Source organism: Crinia signifera, chromosome 4, assembly GCF_055691185.1.
Source record: "Crinia signifera chromosome 4, ASM5569118v1, whole genome shotgun sequence".
In the NCBI taxonomy this organism is placed as follows: Eukaryota; Metazoa; Chordata; class Amphibia; order Anura; family Myobatrachidae; genus Crinia; species Crinia signifera.
Genome location: NC_139220.1, coordinates 333,258,953 through 333,279,454, shown reverse-complemented (window position 1 = coordinate 333,279,454; position 20,502 = coordinate 333,258,953). Strand labels below are relative to the sequence as shown.

Genomic DNA, 20,502 nt, shown 5'->3' with positions numbered 1-20,502 from the left:
TCTATGCTGAAAGCTTTCCTCTGGACGCAGGCTCCTCCCTTCAGCATCCCATCATGCCTCAGTTCGTTTTAGGTGCCCACAGGACTGGGTGCTATGCTGATTGGCTGCCATTTTTTTTTTTGGGGGGGGGGGGGGATTTTTTACTAGAATAGCTAGTTTTTTTTTATTTTATTAACTTAATGTTTAGTGCAGGTTTTTCACCAGTGTGCTGCTTCTGATAGAAGCGCTACACACTGAGAGTGCAGCAGAGGCTGACAGAAGCGTGTCCTGTCAACGCTCTGTGTGCAGGGGTGTCTGCGCCCACTGTACAGCACTTAACCTCTGCTCTGCTGAGGTTTGCCTGGGCCCTGGGAGCGTCTGGAACCGGCTCCTTGCTTAGAAGGGGATCATGGGGGAAGGACCTCCCATGATGGCGGGCGCCATCTTGGAAGGGCTTATAGACGGAAATCCCACTAGGGAGGTGAAGTCTACTACAAGTGTTCAGCGCAGCTGGACGACTCCAAGTGATCCCATAGAGAAGGGGAGGCACTGGAGGTGAGGAGAAACACCTAAAGAGGGGGAAGGGCGCCAATCTGGCTACCCTACCCCGCTGAAGCAGAGACTTGGTCTCTTCCTACTCTGTGTACTGGTGCCATTTCTCTCCATACTGCGGAGCTGAAGACTGGATGTTTTTCTTCAAAGTACAGAGGGTGCAGTTTCTCCTGAAAAGCGCTATCCCCGCTGACACTGAGGTCACTGACAGATAAGTGCACTGTTTACATTGCTCTGTGCTTTGCCTGACATTGTGCACCGTGGGTTAATTATGACTGACGCGTGTGATGATGATGCTGCTGTGGGGGGGGGGGAGTGCGGGGCATGTTATTGGACTGCAGATTTGCGGGGTTAAATTAACATGTGAACAGATGGATCAAGGGGACCTTTGCCCTGCTTGTGCAACTGTGCCCAGTAGTGCGTAGTGTTCATTCTAGCACCCGCCATGTTTGAAAACCCATGCAGTTCCTCTTCCCTGCCTGGGGTGTCGCTGTCTGCTGTGGTGGTTCTAGTGCACATCTGGTTTGCATATCGGTGCTCATATACAGACCACATTGTGCTAGAAGCACTACAGCAGACAGCGACACCCCAGGCAGGGAAGAGGAACTGCATGGGTTTTCAAATATGGCGGGTGCTAGAATGAACACTAGTGCGCAAGCCCTGAGGTCTGAGCAACAAGAACCTGCATGGGCTGCTGCATTGGGGAGGTCTATGAATGCCTTGGTTGAGGCCCTTAATAGGCAAAAGGATAACTTAATAAAGTCTCCTGGCCCTAGTTCCTCCTCTCACACTTCTATGGGATCCATTGCTCCTTCGCAAGGGGACCCCATGTTATTGCAGGTTATTCAGGACACTGCACAGGGGATTCATAGGCTGAATTCTCTTATGGAAAAGTTTGCAAAACCCCCTGAAAGTCCTTCCTCCAGGCGGCCTTCAGCTACACCTCCTCTGTTATCTTTTGGATTCTGATGATGATGGTGGGTGTGCAGATGATTTACGTTGGGAGCAAAGGGAAGAGGCTGATGCTTTTGTCCCGGGCATTGGGGATTTAATCCTGGCCATTAAACAGGCATTAGACTTGTCTGAGGAGGACAAGGTACAGGCTCATTGTGTATTCAAAAGGATGCATAGAGATTCTGTTACATTCCCTTTGGATGAAGGTATGGTCTCCTTGTTGGGGGAGGCTTTGAAAGTTCCAGATAAAAAAGTGACAAAGAGGTTTGGAAATATGTACCCCATGCCTGAGGAGCATGTGAAGTTGTGGGAGAAAGTCCCGTTGGTAGACGCTCCTGTGGCTAGATTATCAAAAGCCATGGCCTTACCGGTCCAGGCTGGAGCAGCCTTCATGGACCCAGTAAACAAAAAAGTGGAAGGATACCTTAAACTAGTTTTGAAGGAGTGGGCTATACACTCCGCCCCATTATTGTATCAGCTTGGTTAGCCAAAGCTATGATTAAGTGGGCTGAGGCTTTAGGAGATCAGCTGCGGCCTGATTCCAAGGCTTTTCTCTTAGCAGAAAGGCTCAGATGTGCAGCAGAGTACATCACTGAGGCTGGGGAAGAAGGCGCAAAGATGGTGTCTGCAAGGTGAGCCCTCTGGCTTAAGGCCTGGGATTCAGACAGTGAATCAAAGAAATCCCTTGAGTCTTTGGCTTTTAAAGGGGAAAAAATTGTTTTCAAGTGTTTAAACGCTTTGTCTACGTTTCCCTTTGATCCCTCCAGGAGAAAGGTGTGGGAGGGGCCTCCTGTGGTAGATGCCTCTGTCTCGCGTCTGTCTAAAAAGTGGTGCTGCCAGTCCCTGGGGCATCCACGCTTAAAGATGGGGCAGATTAAAAGCTTGAGAAGACACGAGTCCATGTACAACGCCAGTGGGGCTTCTCAATGTCCTGTTCTAGCCAGTTGTTGGATGACTAAGTCCATTTACACTTGGGCTTCCCATATACAGGAAGGTTGTTGGGTGACATGGAAAAGAAATGGCTCCGTGCATCAGGCGTAGATTTTCCCTGCACATCCTATGCCTGAGGTGATCTGCCTCCCCAACCACACTGCCGGGTTCCTGCACCTCACAGCCAGTGGTCCGGGTGTGGTATATATCACTGACAGTCGGGATTCCGACAGTCATTACTCAGACGTCGGAATCCCGACTGCACAGCGGGGGGGGGGGGAGCGCGATGAAGCCCCTTGCGGGTTCGCTGCGCTCGCCACCTATTTTATTCTCCCTCTATGGGGGTCGTGGACCCCCACGAGGGAGCAGTCGGGATTCCGACGTCGGAGTAATGACTGTCGGGGAGCCGTCCGGCACCCAGTGGTCCTTGGATTCTCTAAAAAGTTCTAACAACCATCAAACCTCCAGATATAAACTAGAGCGCGCCACAGTGTGCCTTTTACTTCCGCTTCACCTGGACGTTCATCCTTCAGCGGCTCTTGGACTCCATCATTTTGGCAGCCAAATTTTGTCCAGTGCAGGTTTATCCCCCTCAGGGGTCCCATGTCTTACTTTGTTTTATGAATTATATATGTAAAATTAATTATATTAAATGTATTAATATCCTTAATTCCCTTGTTTTTATCATAAGGGCACCACGTACACCTTCTTTTCCTTGTTTTTACATATGGGAATCTTGACTAACCCCACAAGCAGCTGCTCCCACTAAGGGCAGTATTCAATGAGGCTGATTCACCATGTTCTACGGCGAATGTGTGCTATTTTCATGCTCTAAGGCAGGGGTCAGGAACCTTTTTGACTAAGAGAGCCATGAAAGCAAAATATTTGGAAATTTATTTCAGTGAGAGCCATATAATATATTTTAAAAGTGAATTCAACTAAATGTCAGTATAAAACGCCTCTGAATTTATTCTTTTAAATAATGTTGTTATAATACTCACCATTAATGCGAGCAGTATAACACACATAATGCCCCCAGCAGTATACCCCACATAATGCCCCCAGCAGTATACCACACATAATGCCCCCAGCAGTATACCACACATAATGCCCCCAGCAGTATAACACACATGATGCCTCCAGCAGTATACCCCACATAATGCCCCCAGCAGTATACCACACATAATGCCCCCAGCAGGAACACAGATAATGCCCCCAGCAGTATAACACACATAATGCCCCCAGCAGTATAACACACATAATGCCCCCAGCAGTATAACACACATAATGCCTCCAGCAGTATACCCCACATAATGCCCCCAGCAGTATAACACACACATAATGCCCCCAGCAGTATACCACAGATAATGCCCCCAGCAGTATAACACACACATAATGCCCCCAGCAGTATAATAGAAGTGCACAGAATGCCCCCAGCAATATACCACACATAATGCCCCCAGCAGTATAACACACATGATGCCCCCAGCAGTATACCACACATAATGCCCCCAGCAGTATACCACACATAATGCCCCCAGCAGTATACCACACATAATGCCCCCAGCAGTATAATAGAAGTGCACAGAATGCCCCAGCACAAACTTACTGCTGTAAGTTACACTCACCGTCAGTGTCCAAAAGCCTCCAGCACCCGTGTGGCGCGCAGTGATTCCCCACGTGTCAGCAGAGGTGGGGAGCCTATCAGCGCGGCGGGCAGCCTGTCAGCACGGCGGGTGTGGGATGTAGCTGGAAGAGCCTACAGTACACACTGCGGCGTATCAGCTCTTCCACCCACATCCCCCCCCCCCCCCCGCCGCCGCGCTGACGGCTCAATCCATTCCCCCGATGTCAGCCGCGTATCCTCATAGAAAGGGGATAAAAAATCAGGCAGTCTGCGAGCCATATGCAATCATCAAAAGAGCCACACCTGGCTCGCGAGCCATTGGTTCCCGACCCCTGCTCTAAGGTGAATCTTTTTACTGAAAAAGTGAATCACCCTATTCAACGTGCAATATTCGCCATGGCGAACAGTGAATGACGGACAATTCACCGTCTAATAGTCTCCGCAATTCGCAGAGGTTTTTCAATGGGTTTTTGAATGTGATTCGCCGTGAGTGTATTCAATGATCAGATGGCGAATTGCTTTATAACTGATTTTCGTCATGTGTCACCGTGTAGCAATCGCCATCTTCTTATGCTGAAGTGGAATGTGAACTTTTAAAATAAAGTTGTTTTAAAAAAATTTGGTGTAAAAAAATCAGGAATTTTATTATCTGAAGGGGCATGCTATTTTTATTCATGTGCTCACTGCACATGAATATATATTTAATTATTATTTTTTTACACACAACAGCCAGCAGGTGGCCGAGAGCCAAGACACGCTCATTAGATATTCATATATTCACTGCTCCCATTACATATGCACGATCGGGAGCAATGCAAGCAGCTTCCTACCTTCGTCCCCTGCTAGCTCTCCTGGGGGGGGGGGGGGGGGGGGACGCTTGTGCTGCCTGGGTCCCGGGGAGCCCTCCTCTCCCCACATACATTCTGGGGCAGGCAGGGAGACTTCCATCTCCCTGCCTGCCATCGTCCCCCATCTCCCTGTGGCGTTCGCCGCAGAGGTTAAGAATCGCCATCAGGGCCAGCAAGCCCCTGCGGCATTGAATACGGTGACAGCGAGGGCTGGCAGCGAAGGCTCCAGCCCACTGAATCCTAAACAGGATTCGCTGCACATGCCGAAAATCATCATTGAATACTGCCCTATGGAACCAACCATGTAAAGAGCTCAGTCCAACAATTTATTGTTGGACTTTGTTTGGTGACATGCCCATGGTGCAGGTTGGTGAAAGTCCAATCCTGAATCTGAAATCCTTGAACCCCTATCTAAAGGTAAATTGTGATAGGTAATTACACACTGCACTCACCTTGTAAATGTTCTACTATTCGCGGGTGCTGCTCTCTCAAGGGTGTCCCAGTCCCTTTTGGCTAAAGTAGTATAGATTGGGGGGAGAAAGCGCTGTCCTGCTTGCGCTGAATGCGGAGAATGAATGGTATCGGTGTGTAGGAAATGGAGAGAGGACAAAGATAGATGTTTAAAAACTAATTTATTTTTAATGCAATTGGGTTAATGAAAATGTCAGTGTGTACCGAAACCTGGTATGATGGGGAATTGGGGATGGAGTCTAATACCCTATGGGCGGTAATAAATGGTGTTTCTGTTCCACCTACTGTAATTGGGGTCCCCACTGGGTGGGAATCTTATCTATGAACCTAATCTTCTTTATCCTCTTACCTACCATTTTCTAGCCATCTTTGCACAAGCACAACAATATTCTGCATGTCCAGTTACACATTAAGAGTATCCTATTACCTACTTTATCTCTCTCCCAAATAAAAACCACTAGTATTATCGCCATTACATTTACCGAAGTTTATTAAACTTTATACTTTCCATTTCATTTTCTATTACAAACCATATCTGATACTGCCATCATTTGACAGGATCCCACTTAGCATTACGCTGGCATTTAACCAACATGCCCACACTATTTACCATATCAAAATCAACAGTGATACACACTCCCATTGTAACCTCCCAGTCACCCCAAGGACCAATCAGACACGAGCAGGGCGAACCGATCAAAGAAACCGCTACCACTTAAATGAACATCCAGCAGAGATGAACAGTAACCTTGAAGAAGGCTGGATAAGCTGAAACGTGTCGATACCACAAGAAACCCACACCGCACACAATCGTGAACATTTAAATTACTGCTCCTCCAACAGAACGGAGAATCCCACAGTGCGGACAATAAGCGCTGACTGACAGCGGCACCCGCGATCTCACGAGATCCGGAAGTGCCGCAGGAGCAAAGACACACGGATGGAAGAAGACGCAGCAAGCTCCGGGGAGCCGTTGCAGAGAGCAAGTCAACCCCACCACTGACAAGCCGCTTCCCTCATCGAACCGTGAGTTGCATACTGCGAAGCGGTATGCAGCTAGCAGGACTTTGTTGGGACACCATTTGACATTCACCAGACATATCATTGTTAGCGTGACAGAGAGGACATAGGTTCAGAAAACCTATGAGATTGTAAGGGGGTTCCGTTGGAATCGCTCTAAGCCGCGGAGGCACCTCACTGCCCACGTATACCACCGTACTGTACTTCACCCCCCTCCCACCTTTGGAAATGTCAGAAATTAAGTACTGTACCTCACGTGAAAGATGGTGTTTTTTTGCCACTGTCTACGGCTCGACGTATATCGGAATTGGAAACCTTCTCATGCAAGAACCTACATCTTTTCTTTCATGAAGATAGGGCGGAGCTTGGGATGCGTCCGCAGTTCCTGTCGAAGCTGGTTTCTGTATTCCATTTTAACCAACCCATTATGGTTGCTTCTGGTGCCACTCATCCTGGAATTCCTGAATCCTTGGATGTAGTACGAATGCTTAAGGCGTATATAATCTGCTCGAGTTCATAAGAAAGAATGTTTTTTTTTGTTATATGATGCACAAAAGGATTGTCCTGCTTCAAAGCAGACGATTGATGGTTGGATTTGTTCTACTATACAACAGGCTTATGGGGCAGCAAAATTGCTTATACCAACCTCGATAAAGGCTCATTCTACGAGGACGGTGTGATCATCCTGGGTGGCTGTCCATGGGGGTTTTGGCCTTGCAGCTCTGCAGAGCTACTACGTGGTCAAGTCAACATACCTTTGTAAAATTTCACAAGTTTTACGCTCTGGCCAGACATGATAACCAGTTTGGGCAAGCGGGGTTGCAGCAGTCTCTGCCTGTTCTGGAAGCTTTGGGACATCCCCATCGTATTGAGACCCCAGTATCTCATATGGATGATAGAGAAAATAGGATTTTATTTACCAACCGGCAAACCCTTTTCTCATAGTCCATATGGGATACTGGGCGCCTCCGCCTCAGTGCGGAGTTCTTCTGCATCTGGATGTCACTTAGTGTTCATTCTAGCACCTGCTATCTTTGAAAAACCATGCAGTTCCTCTTCCCTGCCTGGGGTATCGCTGTCTGCTGCAGTGCTTCTAGCACAGTGTGGTCTGTAAATCTGCACGGATATGCAAACCAGACCTGTGCTAGAAACACCACAGCAGACAGCAACACCCCAGGCAGGGAACAGGAACTGCATGGGTTTTCAAAGATAGCGGGTGCTACAATGAACACTAGTCACGATTATAGTTGTGACGTTGTTGCCTATGTTGTCACTTGAGTGACTTTGTTTATTATGTTTCAATAAGTTAAGTTCTGTTAACTGTAATTGTGTTTGTTTTGTTGTGCTGGTATGAATCTCATCACATATCATAGAGGGGATTTTTTTAGGAAAAGATCCTAAAAAGAAAAACGGTATTTGCGCTTGTGTGAGCTGCCAAAGTCTTAAGGTTAATTGTATTTTGAAAATATGCTAGAGGGAAGCAAAGAAAGACTGGCGCTTGAATGAGAGGGTACAAGGAGGAGAGGGATGAAAATACAGTGTGGAAAAAATAGATGCAATAATTGATTAAAAATTGTAATATATATATTTTTTCAAATAAATAAAAGATAAATATAAATAAATTTTGATCTTTTATTTCATCAATTTTTTCCACACTGTATTTTTATCCCTCTCCTCCTTGTACCCTCTCATTCAAGCGCAAGTCTTTCTTTGCTTCCCTCTAGCATATTTTCACCACATAGCTTGTATACACATATCCTTTTCTCACATACATTCATCCTCCTTTGGGCACAGTTTTACTTAACTGGCTTGTGGGTGGGGATGTGCAGGGAAGGAGCCAGTACACCCACTCTGAAGAGAGTTATATGTGCCCGTCTTCTGCGAAGACCCCTCAATCCCAATGGTATTGAGATCCCAGTATCCCATATGGACTACGAGAAAAGGATTTACCGGTAGGTAATTAAAAATCCTATTTTTTTTATATCTGATTCCCAAGCACCAAACCTCCCCAGATATCTAACATAGAAATGTGTGATCCCTGATTCCTCTGCACACATCACACTGAGCTGAGTGACTGTGAGATGATCACTTTGTCCCCATCTCCATTGTGTGCCCGGAGAGAGTGTGGTGACATCCTGCTGCATCAGCTGACCATAGCAGGACAGGATCACTAGCATGTGTTACCCATGTGTGGTCAGTATTGTACATTCTGCACATCTGAGGTCAGAGGAAAAACATTATACAACAATGATAGACACATTAATATACCGTGTATACTGTAGTTGGGTAGAGGTCTTTGTGCTGCACGTGTGACTGCAAATAGAGTCCCAGCAATTTGGGAATACAGAGATGTGTCCACATGCATCTATCCCCCACTCACCACAAGTCGGGTTACACATAACATGTGAGCGCACTATGACTGGGTACCGCCAAGCGTCTGATCATGTGACTTTTCTGTTATGCGTATTATTCACAAAGTGATGCGATAGGACACACAAGCAGCTTCTGCTTATTAAAATATGTTGCATTCCTATTTACTGTGTGCGACGACTGCTGTATCTGCATATGAAAAACTGGAAAACACTAAAGTAGCATTTCTTATGTAGACACAATGCAGGGATTGCACATATTTTAATTAGCAGAAGCTGCTTGTGCGTCCTTGTCACATCGCTCTGCGAATAAGATGCATTTTAATGGAAGAGACGCTCAGTGCTACAGTCCCACTATGGAATGGAGCAACTAGAAGGACTGTTTAACACACAAGGAGGTTGGATGTATGTGGTCACATCTGTACACAAATGTAACATCATAGTCAGTGTCTGTGACATTTGCTATTGTGTATAAATATACGTCTTATACAATATAAGTAGCGTTATCCTGGTAACCAATATGCTTTTATATATTAACTTTCTTACAGGACCTATAAGGAGCAGGATTCAAATTAAGAGGACGTGGAAAGGGAAATTGTTCGTCGCTCAAGCCAACTAAATACATCATATCTCCTTACACCTCAGGAGGAGGAACAAACACTATTTTATTTTCTGGATAGAAGAAACCTTCAGCAACTAATTTGTTCTCCCCTCATACATGATGAGTCTCACAGAAGAGAAACCACATGTGTGCTCTGAGTGTGACAAAGGCTTTACATATAAAACACAGCTTCTCATACATCAGAGGAGTCACACCGGAGAGAATCTACATGTGTGCTCTGAGTGTGACAAAGGCTTTACATATAAATCACAGCTTCTCAGACATCAGTGGAGTCACACAGGAGAGAAGCCACATATGTGCTCTGAGTGTGACAAAAGCTTTAGTTTTAAATCAAATCTTCTCACACATCAGAGGAGTCACACAGGAGAGAGACCACATGTGTGCTCTGAGTGTGACAAAGGCTTTATACATAAATCACGGCTTCTCAGACATCAGAGGAGTCACATAGAAAAGAAACCGCATGTGTGCTCTGAGTGTGACAAATGCTTTACATATAAATCACAGCTTCTCAGGCATCAGAGGAGTCACACAGGAGAGAATCTACATGTGTGCTCTGAGTGTGACAAAGGCTTTACACATAAATCACGTCTTATCATGCATCAGTGGAGTCACACAGGAGAGAATCCACATGTGTGCTCTGAGTGTGACAAAGGCTTTCCATGTAAATCACAGCTTCTGACACATCAGAGGAGTCACACAGGAGAGAAGCCATTTACATGTTCTGAATGCAGCAAATGTTTTTCTCAGAAGTCAGCTCTTGTCCAACATGAGAGGATTCACACAGGGCAGAAGCCATATAAATGTTTGGAATGCAGCAAATGTTTTTCCATGAAGTCACAACTTGTCCAACATCAGAGGAGTCACACAGGGGAGAGACCATATAAATGTTCTGAATGCAGCAAAAGTTTTTCCCATAGGTCAAATTTTGTCCTACATCAGAAGAGTCACACAGGAGAGAAGCCATATTCATGTTCTGAATGCAGTAGATGTTTTTCCCAGAGGTCACGTTTGGTCTTACATCAGAGGATTCACACAGGAGAGAAACCACATGTGTGCTCTGAGTGTGACAAAGGCTTTACATGTAAATCACAGCTTCTCAGACATCAGAGGACTCACACAGGAGAGAAACCGCATACATGTTCTGAATGCAGCAAATGCTTTTCCCGGAAGTTACATCTTGTCCTTCATCAGAGGAGTCACACAGGAGAGAGGCCATATAAATGTTCTGAATGCAGCAGAGCTTTTTCCCGGAAGCCAGATCTTGTCCTACATCAGAGGATTCACACAGGAGAGAAACCACATGTGTGCTCTGAGTGTGACAAAGGCTATTCATGTAAATCAGAGCTTCTCAGACATCAGAGGAATCACACAGGAGAGAAACCGCATACATGTTCTGAATGCAGCAAATGTTTTTCCCGGAAGTCTTATCTTGTCCAACATCAGAGGAGTCACACTAGAGAGAAGCCATATAAATGTTCTGAATGCAGCAAATGTTTTTCCCGGAAGTCACTTCTTGTCCTACATCAGAGGAGTCACACAGAAGAGAAGCCATATACATGTTCTGAATGCAGCAAATGTTTTTCCCAGGAGTCAAATCTTCTCCAACATCAGAGTAGTCACACAGAAGAGAAGCCATATAAATGTTCTGAATGCAGCAAATGTTTTTCCCAGGAGTCACATCTTGTCCTACATCAGAGGAGTCACACAGAAGAGAAGCCATATACATGTTCTCAATGCAGCAAATGTTTTTCCCAGGAGTCACAGCTTGTCCAACATCAGAGGAATCATACAAGATAAAACTAAAAATGCTGTGTTGGCGGTATTGATAGACAGATGGACAAACAGCACTATATGGGGTATAGACAGACAAAGCATCATATAGAGGTATAAACAGATTGGGGTGGTATACACAGTTAAATGTATGGACAGAACACCATAAGGGGGTATGGTCGGACAGGTGACTAGGAGGACAGACAGAGCACCATATGGGGATTAGCTTGCCAGGAAGGGGCATACAGACATGGCTGGACACTAACTATACAGGGTACAGGGAATGCAGCTGTTATGGGACTTGGTGGCTTGTGGGGGCCTTGTGTCACAAATCACGGTGCGCAGTCCCGTTTGCACATGTGCCCCTTGCCTTTGCGCGGGTCCGTGCTGCATCACAGTCCTATTGCTTGTGTCACTTTAGGCTGCAGCTCATGGTGCAATTTCCCCAGTGTCCCTTGTGCCCCCCGGGCCTTTGCACTGCATCCTGTGCCTGTCCATGCCAGGCTTATGCTGCGCAGGTGTCATGGGCACAACCTTGACACCTCTGGTCAGCTGTCAGTAGGGGCCAATTGCGCTGTCTGCTGGCCTGAACCCTGACCCTGTTATCTGTGTCAGAATCCAGGTAGTTCCAGCTACTTCCTGGTTCTGATTGCTGGTGCGGCTTGCAGCCAATCAGAGATAAGTAAGGGGGATATAAGCCAGAGTTCTAGCCCAGCCTCCTTGCTTTGAACAATTGTTCCTTCTGCTCCCTGTGTGTTTGCCCTAGAGACAGAGATTCTCAGGCTCCAGTCTATCTAGTGCTCCCAGCGATTCTACCTTCAGTGTCCTGCTGCTGCTGCTGTTATGACATGGTTGCTCATATGACATGATATTGAAATAAGCATATAGATGTACAATGGCTAGAACCATATACCTTTAACATCTGGTGCATTCACCATCTACCATTTCTCCTGCTTATTACATCCCAGTAGTTGAGTGCCCAGCTATCCCCAGCAGAGGTCGCCACTGGCCCTGGCTAGCTGTCTCTTGCTAGCTCCCAGGCTAGAACTATATATTGGCTCCCATTCCAACCTGTTACTTTACTTCAGTGACTATTTCCATCACAAGTCCTGACCATCAACAGTGCCATCTACACCTGGGTAGACTACTCATTGCTGCAGCCTTCAGAGACTTGTACCATCTCAAAGTCCTGACTGTCTTCAGTACCGTCAACACCTGAGTCGACATTGCACTTCTACAGTCCTCAGGGATCGTTATCACCAGTATCCTGACTGTGGACAGTACACCAGAGACATTTACCATCCCTGTCGTGGCTGTCGAAAGCTCCAGCCGTCGACACTCCTACCGGCTCCCAGGCTGTCTATAAGCTATTACTGGCTCCCAGGTCGTCTCAAAGTATCTCCAGCTCCCAGGCCTACAAGACATCCCTCAGTTCCCTGTCAACATCCTCAGCACCAGCCAGCTGCTGCCAGAGGACCAGGGCAGGGGACCGTGACCTGCTCATCAGATGCAGCTAAGTCCAAAGCTCCTTGCGGGGCTCCCTGTTGAATACCGCTGACGGGTTAGACTCCGCGCCCCTGTTCCTGGTCTTCGCTAACTCTCTGGTCCAGCTGCTTCCTGATGTCCCAGTGCATGAGTACTCCATACCTCAATCCACCCTCCTTCCAGTTCCCAGTGCCCTCCACTTGTTCACCACGTTCACAGCCCGGAACACAGAAAACCCCGGTAGTGACAGTTTGTTCAAGGCTGATGGACTCGGTTCACGACCCAAGTGTGGGACCAACAGTTCTCCAAGATGTTGCCGCCCGGATAGAAACTCAAGAAGCCACCCAGCAATGGGTGATCAAGTATCTTCAAGAAGTGTCATCCCAACTGGATACACTACAGCAGTCACTGGTACCACCTGTGACACCTACCCAAAATGTTGACATTTGGCTGAAAAAACTGAACCCCCTCATGTCAACCTTTTCACTATTGTCCTTACCCATGTTGGCCTAATGCTTGCGTTGACCACCTTTTTACCTGTTGACTTAAACCCATGTTGACCTTGTCCCATGTTGACCTAGACCCATGTCGACCTTTCTGGCTGACACTGAACCTGCCACCACTGCAGGGTACCCCAGGTGACCTCTCCTCACACTACGGCCTGCTCCAAGGCCACGACCGGGGCCTAAATTGTAAAGACTACCCAACAGCTGGGTTACACACCAATAATGACAGCAGCTGGGGCCTACAAACCTCACTCCAGTACAAGAAGTGATCGATGAAACAACTATAAGACCCCATCAATCTTTCCAATGATAAATCCTGGATTACAGGCTTAGCCCTCAGTCAGATTGGATGCAATCGCACAAGATTGGTGGTTACAATTATATGGTCTGTATATAAGGCCCCCTTATCTCTTGGTTAAAAAACCTTCTAGGGATATGTATTATTGTAGGGGTGTGCTACCACTGACAAATATAATGGATTTCAAGGAAAGGGAAAGAAGATTTGTCCTGGTGTGGTGCACCAACAAGAATTTTATTCATAAAACATAACTTTTAATTGATTAATTAAAGCAGGCGAAAAAATTGTTAAAAACACAAATTAACAGACAAAAAGACAAATGTGTGTGTTTTAAAAACTTGACACGTGCGGACGTGCTGTGTGTGCTTCACTTTTTTATGAATAATCTCAGAATTGACACGCTCAGCTTAAGTTGTTACTCAGGCTGGGAATTCATTGGATTCCTTTGGACAGACACTTTTTATTATGTAATATTCGCTAGTCAGGCAGATTTATAACATTGTGTCCTGTAGTTCAAAGGCTGATTGGCAACAATTGCAGAGATTGTATGCAATGTGTCAATCTCCCAGATTGGTTACAATGCACTCAGCTCTGTGTATTATAACTGTCGTGAGTCCTATGAGTGGGTAATACAAATACTCATAAACTTGCACCATTGATTCAATGCTGGAGGTATAGGTTATGTCTTCATAGACTATTATGCGTGTGATCGCTGCTATTCTGACATAGATTAGTACATTGGGGAGCCAGTATGTGTGAGGTTAAAACGGACTACTACAGCGGGTTCAAAGGATGAAGAATCCCCGCTGGTGTCTTTCTCCACAATGGCAATAGAAATATGATCCTTGACAAAGCGGTTAGCGAAAGCGCGTGCTCGGCAATTCAGCCGTGCGGGCGCAGCTAACAGTGTGCTCTGTAATCCTTGTATCTGTATAGTGACAGCGCTCCGACTTCAGCCCTTCTAAGGCCTGTGCCTGCTCTGACACTCAGCCTACGCTGAATCTTATATTATACTATTTAAACTGTGTGTACCTGTGTGGAGTTATCAGCAGCAGCGTGCTGTATACTACGCATTCCTGCTGTTTAATTTGTACCTGTGAGAGCCGTATTGGCTCTAGACCTATTTAGGGCATTGCACGATCATTTACCATATCTGCAGTGTATGCCAGCAATTTAATATTTAACATTGGAGTGTCTATATTTAACGGGGATCATATTTCTATTGCCATTGTGGAGAAAGACACCAGCGGGGATTCTTAATCCTTTGAACCCGCTGTAGTAGTCCGTTTTAACCTAACACATACTGGCTCCCCAATGTACTAATCTATGTCAGAATAGCAGCGATCACACGCATAATAGTCTATGAAGACATAACCTATACCTCCAGCATTTAATCAATGGTGCAAGTTTATGAGTATTTGTATTACCCACTCATAGGACTCACAACAGTTATAATACACAGAGCTGAGTGCATTGTAACCAATCTGGGAGATTGACACATTGCATACAATCTCTGCAATTGTTGCCAATCAGCCTTTGAACTACAGGACACAATGTTATAAATCTGCCTGACTAGCGAATATTACATAATAAAAAGTGTCTGTCCAAAGGAATCCAATGAATTCCCAGCCTGAGTAACAACTTAAGCTGAGCGTGTCAATTCTGAGATTATTCATAATAAAGTGAAGCACACACAGCACGTCCGCACGTGTCAAGTTTTTAAAACACACACATTTGTCTTTTTGTCTGTTAATTTGTGTTTTTAACAATTTTTTCGCCTGCTTTAATTAATCAATCAATTAAAAGTTATTTTTTATGAATAAAATTCTTGTTGGTGCACCACACCAGGACAAATCTTAACCTTCACAGTGCCTGCTCTTAAGGCCCCCATACATTATGCGATTTGGACCCGATTTCACCCGATTCAGATGAATCGGGCTGTGAAATCATCCCAAATCGCATGTTTTGACACCTGTCCGACCCGATGCGCGGTCCTGTGCGCATCGATCGGAGTCGGGCAGTCACATTGGCTGCACATAAGATTTCCTAAATCTTATGTGCAGTCTCCGGGCAGGGTCAGCAGGTGGGGGACGCCGGGGAACTGCAGGGAACAGCCGGCCAAGGTGAGCTGACAAATAGTCAGCAGGCGGGGGGATGCCGGGCATGGGGAGAGGCTGGCAAGGGCAGCTGACACATAGACAGCGGGCGGGGGGACGCCGGTGAAGGTGAACCAGGGAGGGGAACAGCTCACGTGCTGGGCAGGAGGACCAGGCAGACGCAGCTTCAATACAAACGAATGGGGAGGCAGTGTTTGGCTGAGAGCGCTCTCTCAGCCAATCACTGCCTCCCCATTCTTTGTATTGGGTTTTTCTTCCTTGCAGCTGCGTCTGCCTGGTCCTCCTGCCCAGCACGTGAGCTGTTCACCGGCGTCCCCCGCCTGCTGCCTATGTGTCCGCTGCCCCTGCCAGCCTCTCCCCATGCCCCGATCACCAGTGTCATCCGCCTGATTACTATTTGTCAGCTCACCCTGCCCAGCTGTTCCCTGCAACTCCCCAGCGTCCCCCACCCGGCTCTCCCCCTGCAGCTCCCCGGGGACTGCATATGATAAATGCATGAGTTTTATCATATGCAAAATTTGGCACATCAAGTGCCTAATCGTGTGTCCCCCTCCCTGGAAGCTGCAGGGGAAATCAAGTCCGACTTGTCCCTAGGACAAGTCGGACTAATGTATGGGGGCCTTTACTTTACTGATTAGCAATGGCCATCTTGATTATTTCTCTATCTGTACTCCCAGCAATAATATGCTGAGCTACACAGCAGCCTCTCTTACATATTGACTGCCCTGTTGCTGGATATTTTAACATTCCTGCTGGCCCCCAAATACACTTTGGAATTATAAGTGGATTTAGAAGCTATAATACTGGTTTTGCGAGACTGTAAAAGGTTACAGAGTGATAAATCTACTTAACACTTATTTAAAACAACACAGACTGAACCTTTGGTCTTGAAGAGTGACTAGTAAACTTCCGTGGATCTGATACCCCCACTGGTCTAAGCCTTACTAACCCTGTCGGAAACCCGCAGAAACAGATCCAGCTCCCACCGCAATGTTCCCACAATGGACAAATTCCTGGGACCTTTGTCGGTTGCAAAACCCTCTTCCCAACTACAGCCACAAACTCAGAGGCAGGAGAAATGCAGAGGACAACATACTATGGCGTCGGGATCGGAATTTGATCCAGAGGATAGTCCCGATAGTCCAGGTACTTCGCTTTTTTCTTACGAAGAACTTAAACAAGCTATACAGTCAGTAATGGCACCTTTGCTGCAGAAAGCAGTTCCTGATATCACCTCACAAATAAGCCACCTAGAAGACCTCATTGCTACAGCGGAAACTCATATAGGGGAGACATGAGACATTTTTTGATTGACATAAAAGTACAGCACCCTCTATTAACCATCCACATAACTCTGTCACAAATAACATCTTTAGATATTCTCTTAAACTACGTCCTACTCAAACCATATAAACTAAAATACTTATACTTAATGGTAGTTAAATTATGTTAGGGTAAAGATAATAAACAGTGGCAATTGTTATTAGTGAAATGGAACAAAGATGTTCCAACAACTAACATTGAAGATATTACACCGTCCTACTCCTTTTCGATGAAATCTTTAAATTCAGTATACCTTCAAGAGGTCCATCTAAGGACCAACCAGAAGACATATATCACCCCAGATCGGCAAAAATGTATGGTGCCTAATGAAGAAGGTTCCTTTCTGAAATGTAGGTCACTTAAGGCAGACTTTCCACACTGTATGTGGGACTGTTAATGTTGGCATAAGGTTGCAGCATTCCTCAGCAAGGTATTCCATTCCACATTTGTTATAGATGTCTCAGCATGTATGGGACTTCATTTTTGTAATTGGTTGTTGGATCATCTTCATAAAGGAAATATCGCCCTTCTTATACTGACGGTATCAAGGAAATGCATATTGATTAACTGGGCAAACAAAACTGCTCCACTGTTGTCCACAGTAAATCAAAAGCTACTACAAATTCTATATTTTGAGCGGAAATACACACGACTAGACTTGCAAAATGGAGCCAAAAAGTTTTATTACAAATGGACACCGTACATTGATACTCTTGACGTCAATACTTAAACACGCATTTTCTCTATTTTCGAAACTAGCGCAATGTAATTTTAATATCTCATGGAAATGTTGTTAATAGATATTAAGGATTATAGATGCTATAGTGTTTAGATACTTTAGAAATATCACACCAATCCCCCTCAACCCTCTTTTTCTTCCCCCCCCCCCCCCCCCCTCTGTCTAATCGTCTTTGCCCTCGTTTTAGTATATGTTTTGGTATGCTGTATGTAATCTCTAAAACTTTGACTTACAGTGAAAGTGTTATTTGCCAATATTTAAGGGTTATGTAAATGTTTTGTGTACATTACCTTTTTAGGACACTATTTGTTTCAATATATATTTTGAATGTATATTTATTTGCATACCAAGCTAAATATCTCAATAAAAAGATTAAAAAAAATATATATATATATATTCCCTTCAAAGTCGGTATGTTGCACCAAGAGGTGATGGAGTTCCTAATGATTCCCAGGCATCCTATGTTATAGTTATAGGACTACGCTGGCTCCGACATAATCCCAGCATGAATTGGTCCACCTTACAGTGGGAGCGGTGGAGTCCGTACGGTCACCACCATTGTTTCACTCCTGTTCTTCCAGTCCGTTCTTCCACAGCTAAGATGCTGCCTGGTCTACCTGATACCTACAGGGAATATGAAGATTTATTTAGTGAACAAGCTGCAGACACCCTGCCACCACACCGGGAGTGGGATTGTCCCATTGATCTGCTTCCAGGAAAAGCTCCTCCCAAAGGTCGTGCTTAACCGTTATCTGTTCCTGAAACTCTGGCCATGTCGACCTACAGCTGGAGCCACTGTCATCTATTGCTATAATAGGATTCAGTGAGTAATTGGATTACTCTGCTAATCCCCTACTGTATTGTTCTATGTATTGTATTGCAGCTAAGAACATTAAGATAACCATGGCTAGCCATGCTGAGCCATGGCCTAAAGATGATAGATGAGATGGGCTCCTACTGTATATTCAGGAAAATCTCCAGAAGGGATTAATTCGCCCCCATTCTCTCCTATTTGCGTATGTTTCTTTTTTGTAAAGAAAAAAGATGGCGGTCGCAGACCGTGTATCGACTACAGAGGTTTAAGTGACATCACGGTCAAAAACAGCTACCCACTGAAATAACAGTCCTATACTCTCTTACTTTATGACCCTTAAATATAATGGCAAACGCTGAAATAATTCACTCAATGGCAACTTGTAAAATATAAAAAAATGCTTTACTTGAAAAATAGTAAAATATAGTAACAGATAACTGGATTACATGTATTGCAAAGGTCGAAGCAAACGTAACACATTAAAGATAATAATAATGGACTAATTCCTTAATAAAACCCTACCTCAATTACAGGGGACAGGAAATCCGCCAGCACCTCAGGGATTATTACCTGCACCCCAGCTCCAATCATGTGCCCTCTAAACTGCTTCCTCAATTGCTTAACCACTCCCTTTTTATGCCCAATAATTATACTTGATTCAGTTTGGTAATTACAGTACTCCTAGGGGCTAAGATGTGATTGGACAAGTCAGTATTCAGTTAATGATATTTTTAATAATTCACGTCATCTAAGCCTGGTTACTAGGCAGAGAAATTTTAAGGCCTCCTAGACCTGAAGACCTTGGGGTCTACGCATGCGTACCTTTATTATCTGGTTTGTCCCCATTACTGTTGACTGGCTGTCTGCCCTCATCTTCTGTTCTATCGCATTCTTATACCCAGAAAAACAAAACAATTCTCCATAAGAAATCACTTATTTCAGTAGTGGTCTGAATCCCTACGCCATATTGTGACGCTTTTTGCAAGTCATAGCTGACAGAATGGTTGCGGGTTCTGACGAACACCTGCTGCTTAGCGCAAAGGGAAGGCCTCATACGCCGTGGCTAGTACCTTGTGCAACAAGCTAACGCCACCTGCAGCAACAATAACAGTATTCAGGAAAACAGTGTAATAAAAGCATAGAATTATAGATGCGTTGATTTCTGTTTTACCAGTTCCATCCTCTGAACTTTATCCACATCTTCGAAGTAAGTTCATATCTCTCGTAACACGCATCATTTGTCTCTTTCTTAATACTTCAAAAAACCTTCTTGAAGCATTTCACTAGTATATAGAAAATCAATAATATTATCATGGCAAAAAAGATTAAACTTCCCTACGTATGCATGATATTGACCAACCAATCTACCACCCATGCAAACCAAGTATTAGTGTTCCCGCTAGGCTGTTTTAGCGGGGCGCTGCGCCCTGCCCGATTCTTAAAGGGCAAAATGCACCCTGCCCCTCTAGCAGCGCCCCACTTGTGTTGCCCCTCTTGTGACGTCGGCAGCCCGGGACTGCCCCCAGCTGTGACAATCGGCGGGCCCGGTCCGACCACCGGCGCCGTGCCCACTTTAAATGCTAGAAGCGCTGGGCATCGCCGTCCACGACAGCGCTGTTGAGGCTGTTTTAGCGGGGCGCTGCTAGAGGGGCAGGTCGCATTTTGCCCTTTAAGTATTAGGATTTAACCAAGTGAACCAACTGTCGGGAATCACACCATGCTTATTTCGCTCAGCGTTAGTGGTGTGTGTACAGCATTTTAACCCATATATTGTCTGCAGTGTAACACAATATCCTGAGGTTGCGGCCATAAGACAATCCAGAATCATTCTATGTTGCATTACCTCGGTTCTTATTGATTTCAATTTGCTCCCTACAAATATAAAAGTACTATCATAAATGTCTGTGATATTATTTATTAGGTCTCTCAACTCAAATGTGATTTTTCCAAATCCCAGGCCAATGTAAAAAAGTGTTTATACTCCTCATGTACTACTTGTATCTCCCTCTTCACCTATTCACTCTTTTTGGAATTAAACCATTCATGTATGTTTCCTTCAAATCCTCATGTTTTATTAC

At 45.3% G+C, this 20,502-nt stretch overlaps 1 protein-coding gene across 1 annotated transcript in view; it reads left to right on the top strand.

Moving 5' to 3' along the window:
- LOC146076010 (uncharacterized) overlaps positions 1 to 13,693 on the top strand; it is a 36,143-nt gene extending 22,450 nt beyond the window's left edge. The window contains exon 2 of the mRNA XM_083185772.1: positions 9,299 to 13,693. Within this exon, the coding sequence (XP_083041898.1) occupies positions 9,469 to 11,169 (1,701 nt within the window). The 5' untranslated portion in view covers positions 9,299 to 9,468 and the 3' untranslated portion in view covers positions 11,170 to 13,693. The remainder of the gene's footprint in view (positions 1 to 9,298) is intronic.
- The last annotated feature ends 6,809 nt before the right edge of the window (positions 13,694 to 20,502 follow it).